General features: G+C 41.1%; 1 protein-coding gene across 2 annotated transcripts; it reads left to right on the forward strand.

The window, feature by feature from the left end:
* The first annotated feature begins 109 nt into the window (after positions 1-109).
* Positions 110-6,518, forward strand: RSRP1 (arginine and serine rich protein 1). 2 transcript variants are annotated; one of them, XM_043992369.1, is made up of 5 exons: positions 110-302; positions 820-1,378; positions 3,750-3,904; positions 5,496-5,579; positions 6,025-6,518. In XM_043992369.1, exons 2-5 carry the CDS (start codon positions 838-840, stop codon positions 6,190-6,192), a joined length of 948 nt encoding a protein of 315 aa, XP_043848304.1. In that variant the 5' UTR covers positions 110-302; positions 820-837; the 3' UTR covers positions 6,193-6,518. The 2 variants fall into 2 exon arrangements, with proteins under 2 accessions (XP_043848304.1, XP_043848302.1); XM_043992367.1 differs by having other exon boundaries at positions 166-291.
* The last annotated feature ends 6,093 nt before the right edge of the window (positions 6,519-12,611 follow it).

The raw sequence follows: 12,611 nt of genomic DNA on the forward strand, positions 1-12,611 counted from the left end.
AAGCCCGGATGTGGAAGGTGTGAGATGCGCATGCGCATCCCAGTGAAGTGTCTGCGCGGGGAGGGGAGCGGGCTTGGAAAGCGGAGAAAAGCCAGCCCCTCCATCGCCCCGCCCGCCGCCGATGCGCATGCGCTACCGGGCGGGCTTCTGGTATTTTCGGCGACTGCTGGGCGTTGGCGCTTTCAGAAGGCGGAGGCGACGGTTGTGTGCAGAAGGTGAATCTTTTGAGCTGCTTCTCGGTTGGAAAAAGCAGACTACCGGGGGCTCCTGTTGTCTCACACTGCTTTAGGGGTCGGTTTCGTGTAAGTCTCCTTTCTTAGGCTGCGTTCTGGCCTCTCGACTTTCTTAGACTGGGCTGGCGGGGTTAGAGCGGGCGAGAATGGGGGAGGGGGGGGGGGGTGAAGGGTCGCGCATGCGCGTTAGGCCTGCCCGGACGGGAGCGGGGGGGGGGAAGAAGGGTGAGAGGCGGAAGATGGGGGGGTAGGGTGACTGAGAGGCAGAAGACGGGAAGCGGGGTTTGGGGGAGAGGCGGAAGACAAAAAGGACGAGGACGGAGGGCGAGCCCAGGGGGGAGTGCACGCATGCGCAGACTGGGACGCGCTCGAGACTGGCGGTTAGGAAGCAGTTGGAGGCCGGGGAAAAGCTCGGACGACTCGGGCGCGGCCTTTCCCGGCGTCCCACCCGGATTACCGGGGTCTCCTATCGTTTCTTCTGGGGTGGGCCCTGTCCGGGGAGAGGGCACCGAGGGCGGGGCTCGGGTGTTGCCAGCTTCCTCTTCCGGGAGGGCGGACTGATCGCTTCCGGTGACTGCCTTTGCAGGAGCTGCGCAGCCGAGCCATGACGAGCTACGTGAACGATATGTGGCCCGGTTCTCCCCAGGGGAAGGACTCCCCTTCGGGCTCCGGGACGGGCCGTTCCAGCCGCCTCTCGTCGAGGTCGCGAAGCACGTCGTCGTCTGCGAGCTCTCGGTCCGCCTCGAGCCGCTCGTCGCGCTCGTCGTCCCGCAGTCGCAGCAGGTACCGGCGGAGCCGGTCTCGGTCCCAGTCCCGCCGGCGCCACCAGCGGAAGTACCGCCGCTACTCGCGCTCCTATTCGCGGAGCCGCTCGAGGTCCCGCAACCGCCGGTACCGGGAGAGGCCGGCGCCTCGGGCTTACCGGAGGTACTACCGCTCGCCCTCTCGGGGCCGCTCCCGCAGCAGGTCCAGGTCCCGCGGGCGCTCGTACTACCGGAGAGCTTACCCGGGGTCCCACGGGCGAAGGTACTACGGCTTCGGCCGGACGGTCTATCCAGAGGCCCACAAGAGCTGGAGGTACCGGTCCCGGTCCCGGTCCAGATCCCGATCCCGCAGCCCGACGCCTCTGCGCTTAAGTGAAAAAGGTGAGCCACTTTTCTCGAACCCGAGAGCTAGGATAGCATGGCGAAATTACTCCAAAGTCTCCTTAAAAATACGTGTGAAGGCAGCTAGGTGGCACAGTGGATAAAGCACCAGCCCTGGATTCAGGAGGACCTGAGTTCAAATCCGGCCTCGGACATTTGACACTTACTAGCTGTGTGACCCTGGGCAAGTCACTTAACCCCCATTGCCCCGGAAAAAAAAATAGGTGTGTATGCTCCCCCCTAATTAGAGGAAATTGGAACTTGACACTAGAGGTGGTTTGTGATAAGGAAGTGAACTTTATTTGATGGAGCATTTCTTAAAAATGGAGTGGAAACCTGTTCCTGAAAGTTGAATTCTTCAAAGTTAGTACTAAGGTCTGTCTAGTATGTTGATTGAACTTATCTGGTTTGAAAGCAGGAGTCCAGGTGTGGTTCTAGGGATCTATACAGCCATAGTAAATGGAACCCATTTTAAGTGGACTTAACATGCCAATCCCTTGATAATGTTCAGTTAAGAGTTGGCCCCATGTAGGTAGGGGCAGTGGTAGAAAGTTTGGGGATAATGATCTTCCTCGGTTAGAGGTTCTGTAACCCACTGTAGGTTATTCAGAAAATATTTTTTTCCTTCACAATTGTCAGTGAGGTACCTCAACAGTTTTACCAGCTAATTAATACTTTGAAAGTCTGTGGTGGCAAAGTGATCTCTTGGACTTTGGAGTAAGTTAATTGCTGGGTGTGGTGACAGATTTTCAAGTATTTCAGTTCCTTCTTAAGGCTTCCTCTTTATCTGGTTCCCTTTGTTTACCCTCCTGGTTGTTTTTCTCTTTTCCTTTACTTCTCTGTTCTCTTGGTTAGTCTTGTCAAACTAAATTCAAATCAACAGGTGTTTTAACACGAGTTGTATTTATTAAATAAAGTTTTAGAAAGTTTACTTATTAACACTTTAAAAAGCAATTTTTAAAAGTTTTTTCCCCTTGGTTATCTTTGGACTTATGCAAAGAGGAAAAAACCAAACACTTCATGTATGTAGCAGTAGGGAATTATATATTTGTAATTAGTTTTTTGGAATTGTTAAGTCATGGCTGACTCCATGTGACCCCATGAACTTTTGTTTTAGCAAAAATCCATGGGGTTTTCTTGGCAAAGATAATGGAGTGGTTGGCCATTTTCTTCTCTATTGTGACCCCATTTTATAGATGAGAAATGGAGGGAAATATGGGTAAGTGACTTGCCCAGCAGGGTCACACTGCTCGTAAGTGTTTGAAGCTGCATTTGAACTCAGATCTTCTACATGTTGGAGTCTTTGAAAGTTACATGACCTCTGTATGTGTGAACTAAAGATTTCTCCCTTGCTCACAATTGAGTCTCTGCTGGTTAAATCAAATTGGCTATAGAACAGAGAATTTGCCTAAATATACCTATAATTGTTCATTTAGTTATTTGTCTAAATTCCATTTGAAATATTGTTGCTCAAAATGACTTCCCGTTTAGCCACACCCCAAATTCCACTGTCAGCAATAGTTCTTTTAAGGTTGCAGAGTGACTAGGAGTTTCTAAAAAACAGTTTTTATTTTCTGTTTATTGATTATATGATTATATTCTTCAGGGGTAGCAAAGTCAGCAGGGCACAGTAATGTAATGAGGCTAGAGTTGCAAAATGAAATATTAACGATCTATGAGGAACTAGAAAACTTAAAGATACTGTGATCTTGGCCTATTTATTTACCGAGAGCCTGGCAGAAGCCATCACTTTCTATTCAGCCATTGTTTCCCAAAGATACTGACAACGTGCTAGATTTGAAATGGGCTCAAACTTTGACCCTTGAAGTCTAAAGGGCAGGTAGGTCATTTAATACGTCTGCCATGTCTGTAAAATGGAGGTGGCTAATAATGGCTGTGGGGCAGCTAGGTGTGGAAGTGGATAGAACCCTGGGCTTGAATTCAGGAACACTCATCTTCCTGAGTTCAGATCTGGCCTTAGACACTTCTTGTCTGACCTTGAGCAAATCACTTTACTTTGCTTGACTTGGTTTCCTCATCTGTAAAAATGAGCTGGAGAAGGAAATGGCAACCACTTCACTATCTCTGCCAAGGAAACCCCAAGTGGGGGGGTCACAAAGAGTTGGACATGACTGAACAACAATAAATAATGGCTATGATAGCTATTTTACAGGCTCATGTAAAACTTAAAAGCATTACATAAATGTCATCTATTAAAGGAGTAAGCCTGAAGGTGTGGGGAGAAAAGAAAAGATTTATTTTTTAAAGAAATATGTGATCCCTGCATGGTAATAAAGATGATGCATGATTTTTCTTGACAGAAAATTAGCTTTTGGGTATTAATAATTACTTTGCTTTTTCTCTATTCCAGATAGGATGGAACTTTTAGAAATAGCAAAGGCTAATGCAGCCAAAGCTTTAGGAACAGCCAATATTGACTTGCCAGCTAGTCTCAGAACTGGTCCATTATCTAAAGACACAAATGGTGGAAAACAAGTACAGGGTGATGCTACAAAACTTGTTGAGGTAAGTATTAGTAGGTGTTTTTAATTTCTTCATTTAAACAAACGAATAACACTTCAAAAACAAACTACTTCCAAGATGAACTTGCAATATGTAGTGACTTATTTTCAAAATGCCTTAGTTTACTTTTCTATGAAAATCTGAAATCAAATTTATTCATAGTTGAAGATTGGAAAGTAAAGATCTTGTTTTGGTGGAAGTGCTCTACAAATCAAGGAATGCTAATTGGTCTTAACTCCAAACTTTTTTTAAAAAGGTGTTGTAGCTCATACCTCAAGCACTTCTATGTAATTCTCAAGGTTGTTTTTTTTTCCCCAAACACTTGATTTAGATTATTAAATACTGTACAAACTATTCTTTAACTTTCATTTGCAACAAATTATGTTCCCACAAATTCTGTACTCCCAACATTCAGTACAGTTCACTTGCTTTATTTCTGTCTTATAGAAATCATGAATGTGGTCTCCAGACATTGATGAAGAAAATCTCTTGGTAATTGATACATGGGCTAAAGCTGCTGTGAGAGGTTTAAATAACTTGAAAGTTAACTTTCACAAATCGGAAATTTTAGTTTTGTGATGGTAGGATATCTGCATGCTAGAATTTGGACAGATGCAAACTTAGCTACTCATCAGATACAATATCTAAAATTGCATTTCAGAAATAATCGTAAAAGTACACTTTGTGGTTTGGGGGGGCATCTGTGTTATAGATGTCCCTTTCATAATGTATGCAATATATTCCAGATGTTTGAGAGATAACAGAAGAAGAGGCCTGCATCACTTGCAGATAAGTTTATTGTCATTCTCCAGAGCTGTGCAGGATATATGCACTTCAATCGGTCAAATGCAGTGTTTAGTTTTCTCATTACATAAAAATCAAAACTACATTCCTTAGCTTTTACGTTTAAGAAAATGGGTAGTTTTGATTTACCAAGTTAGACTTTCATTGTTTAGTTATTTTATTTGTGAATAAAAGTATTTATATGCTAAATACTTAAATCTTTTAACTCATGTCTGATTGAAAAAAAAGATTCTGCATCAACATTATAGTATCTAAATAAAGAGGTTTATGTAGTACAGGTGAGAAATGCCATCCAGGTGAACCCATTTTCTTAAACCCTGTTTTAGGCAACTACCTGGTGATTTAGCTCTCCTAGTTTGACTGTTAATGCAGATTTAATAGGTGATGAAACTAAGACATTCATGCTTCCTTAATTTTTGGTGAGGAATGAAATTAAACTTGAGGTTTCACTCAACACCTGGTATGGTGTTTTATATATACATTTGAATCTGCATTTATAATCAAGATTTGGTTGGATTTATTGTGATCCCTATGCCTCAGTGAGGTGTAAGTAAAAAGAGCCTTTCATTCACTTCTAAAGATGGCCATATTGAGTCTGACATTCAGTCCTTAACAGACCATTCTGTTGTTTGGATCTGATCTTACTAACTCTTTGAGTAGATCCAACTTCTTTATAAATATTTCCAACTAAGTTTGTATACTAATGATGTCTTTATAAAAGAAGAGTAGTCATCAATTGGATGGGCCCAGTCTTTTAAAAAAAGATTTTTTTTCTTACCCATTTTTCTAGCTGTCAGGAAGATTAAATGAGGATGTCATTAAAACCTCAAATGAAAGTTCTTCCCAGCAGAGAAGCCTACCTTTCAGCCCTGCTGTAAGTATAATGTGTGGTTTTAATTTTGGTTCCTTGGTGCAGCATAGATAGTGGAAAAAACATTGAACTGAGAGCTGGAAATTTTGTGTTCACCTTCCTGCCATCACCTTGGATCCGATTTTCTTCTGTTCTTCTTGGCAGTGTGTAACCTTGGGAATGCTAATACCCCAGCCACTCTGGGTTGGTTTTTTTTCCCCCTTCTAAAATGAAGGGTTGGAGTAAATGATCTAAGTTATTTTCCAAATCATTTACCAAAGTAATCATTAACAGCCACTTTTCAAATATAACTGAGAAACTTTTAAAATTGGACATTAATTTGTAGACCATAAGAACTTTGGTACTTATTTCAAAGTTGTTTTGCACAAAAGGCCATTTTCAGGATATACTGTTTCTTTAAACAGAGAGGGTTTGAAGATTGACTCGGTATTTGATTTTCTTTTTGCAGAATTCTGTAGCAAATCCAGTACTTCAGAAAACAGCTATAGAGACTGGGGGATCTCCTAAGGAAGATGTGAAAAGCCAGAGTTCATATGGACAGTGGATTCCTATCAAGAAAGAGGAAAATAGTTTGCTTTTAAGTTCTCCTAAAACAGCCCTGTCTTTCAAATTCTAGTATGTCTAGTATCATCCCTTCCTCATGAGTCATGAGAAGCAGAAAGCTATCTTTAGCTATAAAAGACAGTTTGAAATCCTGGCATGAAAAGATTAAGTACTTTAATGTATCATCTTAGGTTTCTTTTCCAGATAAGTGAAATGAGCACAAATGGACCAGAAATCACAGGTGGGATTTTTATTAATGTATGTAGATATTTGTAAATATTTGTATGTTCTTGCAGTGGGTTAAATATAGCCAGTACTAACTTAATTCAGTAACTGAACAGCTGCATGTTGACATTGTATATATTTTCATTGTAAATAAAATCTAATTTACTTTTTTTAGTCTCTGTGTCTTTGTTGCCTCTTTACCACTGAAGTAATAATGTGAGTGAGGGGGTGGGGAGCAACTCTTATGTTCTTGATAGAACATTTTATCCCCAAGGGGTAATGGGACTTAAGGGCAGAAAATGTCAGGTTTTTGAAGGTAATTTTTCAATCTGCAGCCTGGACCTACTGCATTGCCTTGCCTTTTTTTTTTTTTAACAAATTACTCTGGAGATTGAAAACATAGGCCTAGTCAGTGGAAAATTAATTTGCAACAGCTCATAGTTACTTGTTTTTAGTTCTGTCATGAACATTTCTAAGTTTGATGTAGGAAAGAAACAGCAAAGTGTCCAAGCAGTGGAAAATAGGTTTAGGCTTATTGAGAGAGATGGTATTGGTCTCACAATAAAACTGGTCAGAGGTAGTACCTGAAAGACCCCAAGTCATGGGTCCCAGAGGTTTTTATACAAAAATGAGGCTTAAGAATACTTAGCATAATCAAAAAGGGATATCTCTGCAAAACAAACATACCCAAAGTGATGCAGATGAATACATAAAATTTAAAGAAAGAAAACCACAGAACATAAGCAAAATGGGGGCTTCTACAACTAAAGTAGGTGGGTCTTAGTGGTTGACCATTCCTGATTGGTCTATCTAGCTCAGGAGTTACTGTTCTTGGTAGTTGACCTTTGACTAATAATACTGTGTGGATTCAGCTAATTTTTATATTTGCAGACCTACTTCAATATAGTATGTGGATAATCTTACTGACATCTATCTGAATTAATCCATTATTACTGACTTAATCTAATTAAGTAAAATATACTGATATATCACAATTGTAGTTAATATGTGATTTAATAATTGGAATAATCAGTATAACAGGGGTGGGGGAAATCACTCAGTTCCCAGGAGTTTTGATAAGCACGTGTAAATAAAAATGAAGAATACAAGCTTGAAGCTGTTCTGGATGTGGATGTTTACTTGAATAATTTCCAAACTAATCACAGGATTGTGTGAAAAGAATTTTTTTAGACCAGAGCTGTCTTCTAGGGCCCATAGCATATGTATGCAGCCTCCTGTGCTACTATGCTTTATGTAATTCCTGTTATTTATCTATTATTTGTATATGGCATTTCCACATTGCTTCTATCAGTTCCACTGTCCTGTGAATGTGAACTGAGCATGGGATCAGTGAAGGTTGAAGTTATTTATAAAAAATACTACCTGATAGGCAAACAGAAACAGAAAAACAATCTATGCTATGACTACATTACAAATAGGAAGAGCAGTGACACTTTACCCTCTACCTTTCCCCCTCAATTTTTTTTTTTGAGAATGCATCTTTCCCCTTTGCAGACATGAGGGACTATGGGTGTGATATTAAAACATTTTCATATTTGAATTTTGTTGCTATCAGATGCAATATTATTCTACTGCAGATTGTAACTTCTCCTTTGCCCAAGGGCTGTGGCTACTGACCAAGGTGAGGGCCCCTGCTTTTCACATTGGGGCATAATACCTAAATTTTTATGTATTAGAATGTTAAAAACACTTTATTTTTTAAAATTTTTCCAGTTATGTGTAGGGTTTTTTTGAGTTCCAAGTTTTTCTCCCACCTTCCCTTACCCTCCCCCCTGAAACCAGCAAACAATCTGATATGGGTTATACATTACAATCATGTTAAACATATTTCCACATTAGTTTTGTTTTGCAGGGCAATGAGGGTTAAGTGACCTCCCCAGGATCACACAGCTAGTAAGTGTCAAGTGACTGAGGCTGGATTTGAACTCAGGTCCTCCTGAATCCAGGGCCGGTGCTTTATCCACTGAGCCACCTAGCTGCCCCCCACTATTATAGTTTTGCTGTCTATTTCTTCCTGGAACTCACTTAATGTTCCTAAGAATTTGGATGCTGCACCACTTGGTGCATATGTTTAGTATAGAAATTACTTCATTTTCTATGGTACCTTTTAGCAAGATGTAGTTTCCTTATCTCTTTTAATTAGGTTGATTTTTGCTTTTGCTTTGTCTGAGATAAGGATTGCTATTCCTGTTTTTTTTACTTCAGCTGAAGCAGAATATAATACATTCTACTCCATCCTTTTACCTATACTCTGTGTGTATCTCCTCTGCTTCAAATGTGTGTATTTGTTAGGTTTTTTTTTAATGGGGCAATGAGGATTAAGTGACTTGTCCAGGATCACACAGCTAGTAAGTGTCAAGTGTCTGAGGTCTGATTTGAACTCAGGTCCTCCTGAATCCAGGGCTGGTGCTTTATCCACTGCACCACCTAGCTGCCCAGAGTGTTTCTTGTAAACAACATATTGTAGGATTCTGGTTTTTAATCCACTCTATCTGCTTCTGGTTTATGGGAGAATTCATCCCATTCACATTCTCAGTTATGATTACTACCTGTGTATTTCCCTGCATCCTATTTTTCCTCTTATTTATGCTTTTCTCTTTCCTTTCCCCCTGTCTCCTCTCACCAGTGTTTTGTTTCTGGCCACCACCTCCCTCTGTTCACCCTCCCTTATATCAGCCCCAACTCCCTTTTGTCCTTTACACTTTCACCTCCTAGTTTTGCCCTCTCTTCTATCAGCCCCACCTCCTTCTTGTCCTTTATCTTTCACCTCCTAGTTTTATCCTCCTATCAGCATCCCACCCTTTTCTTTCCCCTTTTACTTCCCTATAGTGTTAAAATTTTATATCCAATTGAGTGTGTATGTTATTCCCTCTGAGCCAAATCAGATGAAAGTAAGGTCAAAACAATGCTCACCCCTCCCTTCTTTCCCTCTATTGTAACAGATCTTTTGTGCCTCTTCATGTGATGTGCTTCACCCCATTCCACTCCCCCTTTCCTCTTCTCCCAGTATAATCCTTTTTGTTACCCCTTAATGTTTTTTTAATATCATCACATCAGAATCAACTTATACTCACACCTTCTGTCTGTGTGTACTCCCATCTGCCTTAAAGATATAGTTCTCAAGAGTTAGAAATCTCTTCTTCCTGTGTTGGGATGTAAACATTTTACCCTTATTGAATAACATGTTTTGTTTCTCTCCCCCCCCACCCCCTTTTTACCTTTTCTTGCTTCTTTTGTATTTGTAGATTTAATTTTTTGTTCAGTTCTGGGCTTGTCATTGGGAAAGTTTTAAAATTTTCTATTTCATTGAATGCCCATCTTTTCCCTTGAAAGATTATGCTTAATTTTGCTGGGTAGTACATTCTTGGTTGTAATCCCAGTTCCACTGCACTCTGGAATGTCATATTCCAGGCCCTCTGATCCTTTAATATTGAAGTTGCCAGGTCCCAGGTAATCCTGATTGTTCCTTGATAATGAAATTGATTCTTCCTGGCTGCTTGCAGTATTTTCTCCTTTGCTTGATAAATCTGGAATTTAGCTCTGATATTCCTTGGAGTTTTCCTTTTGGGCTCTCTTTCAGCAGATGATTGGTGGATTCTTTCAATGACTTTTTATCTCTGGTTCTAAGACAGTGGGGCAGCTCTCCTTTATGAAGTCATTAAATATACTATCTAGGCTCTTTTTTTGGTCATAGTCCTCAGGTAATCCAATTATTCTTAGATTGTCCCTCTTGGATCTGTTTTCCAGGTCTGTTGTTTTTCTGAAGAGGTATTTTGCATTTTCTTTTACTTTCATATTCTTTTGATTCTAGTTTACTTCTTCCTGTTGTCTCATTGAGTCATTAGCTTCCATCTGCCCAGTTCTGACTCTTAAGAAATTGTATCTTCTTTTCCATTTCGCCAATTGCATTTTTGAATGAGTTGTTTTCCTCAGTCAATTTGTGTCTTTTTTTTCCCATGTTATTGACTCTCTCTTGCATAACTCTCATTTCTTTTCCAAATTTTTCATCTACTTTATTTGATTTATAAAATCCTCTTTTGAGCTCTTCCAACAGGGCTTTCTGGTCTTGAAACCAATTCCTCTTCCCCTTTAAGGCTTCACATGTGGGCATTTTGACATTATTGTTCTCTGTGTTTTATGTTTTTACCCTCCCTGTCACCATAGTAAATTCTTTTCTGTTTCTTAGTAATATTTTAGCCTATTTTCATGCCTTTTAGAGTTGAACTCTGCTCCTGGGATACAATGTGCACTGTTCCAAGCTTCTTTTGTTGGGGGCCAGGGGCCCAGTCACTGGCTTTCTGCTCTGAGACCTCAGCTGCTTGCAGCTTGCTCACTGCACTGGTGGGGGGAGCCCAGCCTGTTTGGGTCTGTTGGGTAGCAGATACCTCAGCTGGCCAATTGCCTTCTGTGTTGGCACTGGGGACCTCACAGTTGGCCTGCTGTGCCACTAGCTTGCTGAGCTAGGACCGAAGGTCCTTAACTGCTAATCTGTGCTGTGACTAAGAGCCCTTTGCTGACTTTCCCAGACACCCTCTGCACTGAGCTGTGTTCCCCTTTTACCCAGATGAGACAGACCTTTCCTGAAGATCTAGGTTATCTTAAGTCAGAAGATTGTTTCACTTGTCTTTTTTGCAGGTTTTGCAGATCCAGAATCTGTTGTGAGGCTTAATTTAACATTGTTTCTGAGTGAAATAGGGGAGAGATCAGGCAGTTTTCTAGATTTTACTCCACCATCTTGGCTCCGTCTCCAGAACTCTATTGACAACTTTTAAAAGTGTTTGTTAATTGGAGGCAGGAGTTAATAAAGAGTTAGTTATTGAGACTTAGTGGGAATTGAGCTCAGGCTATGGAAACTGAAAATAAAGGGGATACTTGCCATCCAAGATCTAAGCACTTAGTAACTTGTTAATTTATCAGTATCATACCAGTAAGGGATTGCCCAAGTCTCCTCACTCATGGTCCCTAGCTGACTGGAGAGAGAGCTTCAGCATGCCAGTTAGCTGTAGTAGTAAAGCCCCCCAAAACAAAGCATGGTAGTTTCCAAGGATTTTTATCCTGTTGATAGAGGTAGGTCATTATACATTAAACAAATCTGATCTGTTGACATGACTTGAAGATGGTCTAAATGAACTTTAGGATGACAGCAGGGAAAGAAATGCAAAAAACCAATGGCAAAGTCCATTATCTAGGTATGGTTTAATCCAACCTTCAGGCTTGTGAGAAAATAATGGGGTTTTGGGACTCCCAGAGACCCCCGATGGAGGGCCTAACCCAGAGAGCCTAGCCTGACCTTTCTTAAGGCCAGCCCAGAGTCAGGAAGTTACCTCATTCAAAACCACACCCACCTGAAAGCCTTGTTCCTGCCAGGGTTTTCTGTTCTTTGGGCTCTGACAGCACACTGTGCCGAACCACCCTCAAATCCAGTGAACCAACAGATTTGAATGATGCTATCCATTAGCTTTAAGCAGTGTGTAAGGGCTCTCTCTCATCCTTCCCTCAGAGAACTCATGCCTGCTGATTGATCTCTTGGCCAGGGAACTTAGAGGGAGCAGAAGTAGCCCACTATGGTTCTTCATTATCTCTCAACTTTCTGAGCCATGTGCTCTCTTTACTGATATTTAATATGCTATAATAAATGCTTTATGCCCCAAACTGGTGCAGTAACCTCTAATTTCTAAGTAACAAATATATTAGAAGCCCAGCTAAGGTTCCCTAAACTTGGGAAAGTAATAGGTGATCCCATATAATTTTATTCACCACAGGCTTCTAGACAAAAGAATCTTATCTCCATTCCCTTGGGTTTGTCCAAAATGAAATTTGATAAACTTTCTGGAGTGGGGGGAAGGACTGATCCCTAAGAAACCTATTATTAATAATTATTTTCTCACATAACTGACCTATTAATTGGAACACTAATGTATTATTGGCGTAGTTGTGAACTGATCCAACCATTCTGGAGAGCAATTTGGAACTATGCCCAAAGGGATTTGGGACTGTGCATACCCTTTGACCCAGAAATACCACTACCAGGTCTGTATCCCAAAAGAGATCATAAAAAAGGAAAAGGACCCACAGGTACAAAAATATTTATAGCAGCTCTCTTTGTAATGGAATACTTTTGTGCTGTTAGAAATGATGAGCAGGCAGATTTCAGAAAAACCTGGAAAGACTTAAGAGGACTGATGAGTGAAGTGAGCAGAACCAAGATAACATTGTACATAGTAACAGCAACACTGTGTGATGATC

The sequence above is a fragment of the Dromiciops gliroides genome, chromosome 3 (assembly GCF_019393635.1).
Source record: "Dromiciops gliroides isolate mDroGli1 chromosome 3, mDroGli1.pri, whole genome shotgun sequence".
Lineage (NCBI taxonomy): Eukaryota > Metazoa > Chordata > Mammalia > Microbiotheria > Microbiotheriidae > Dromiciops > Dromiciops gliroides.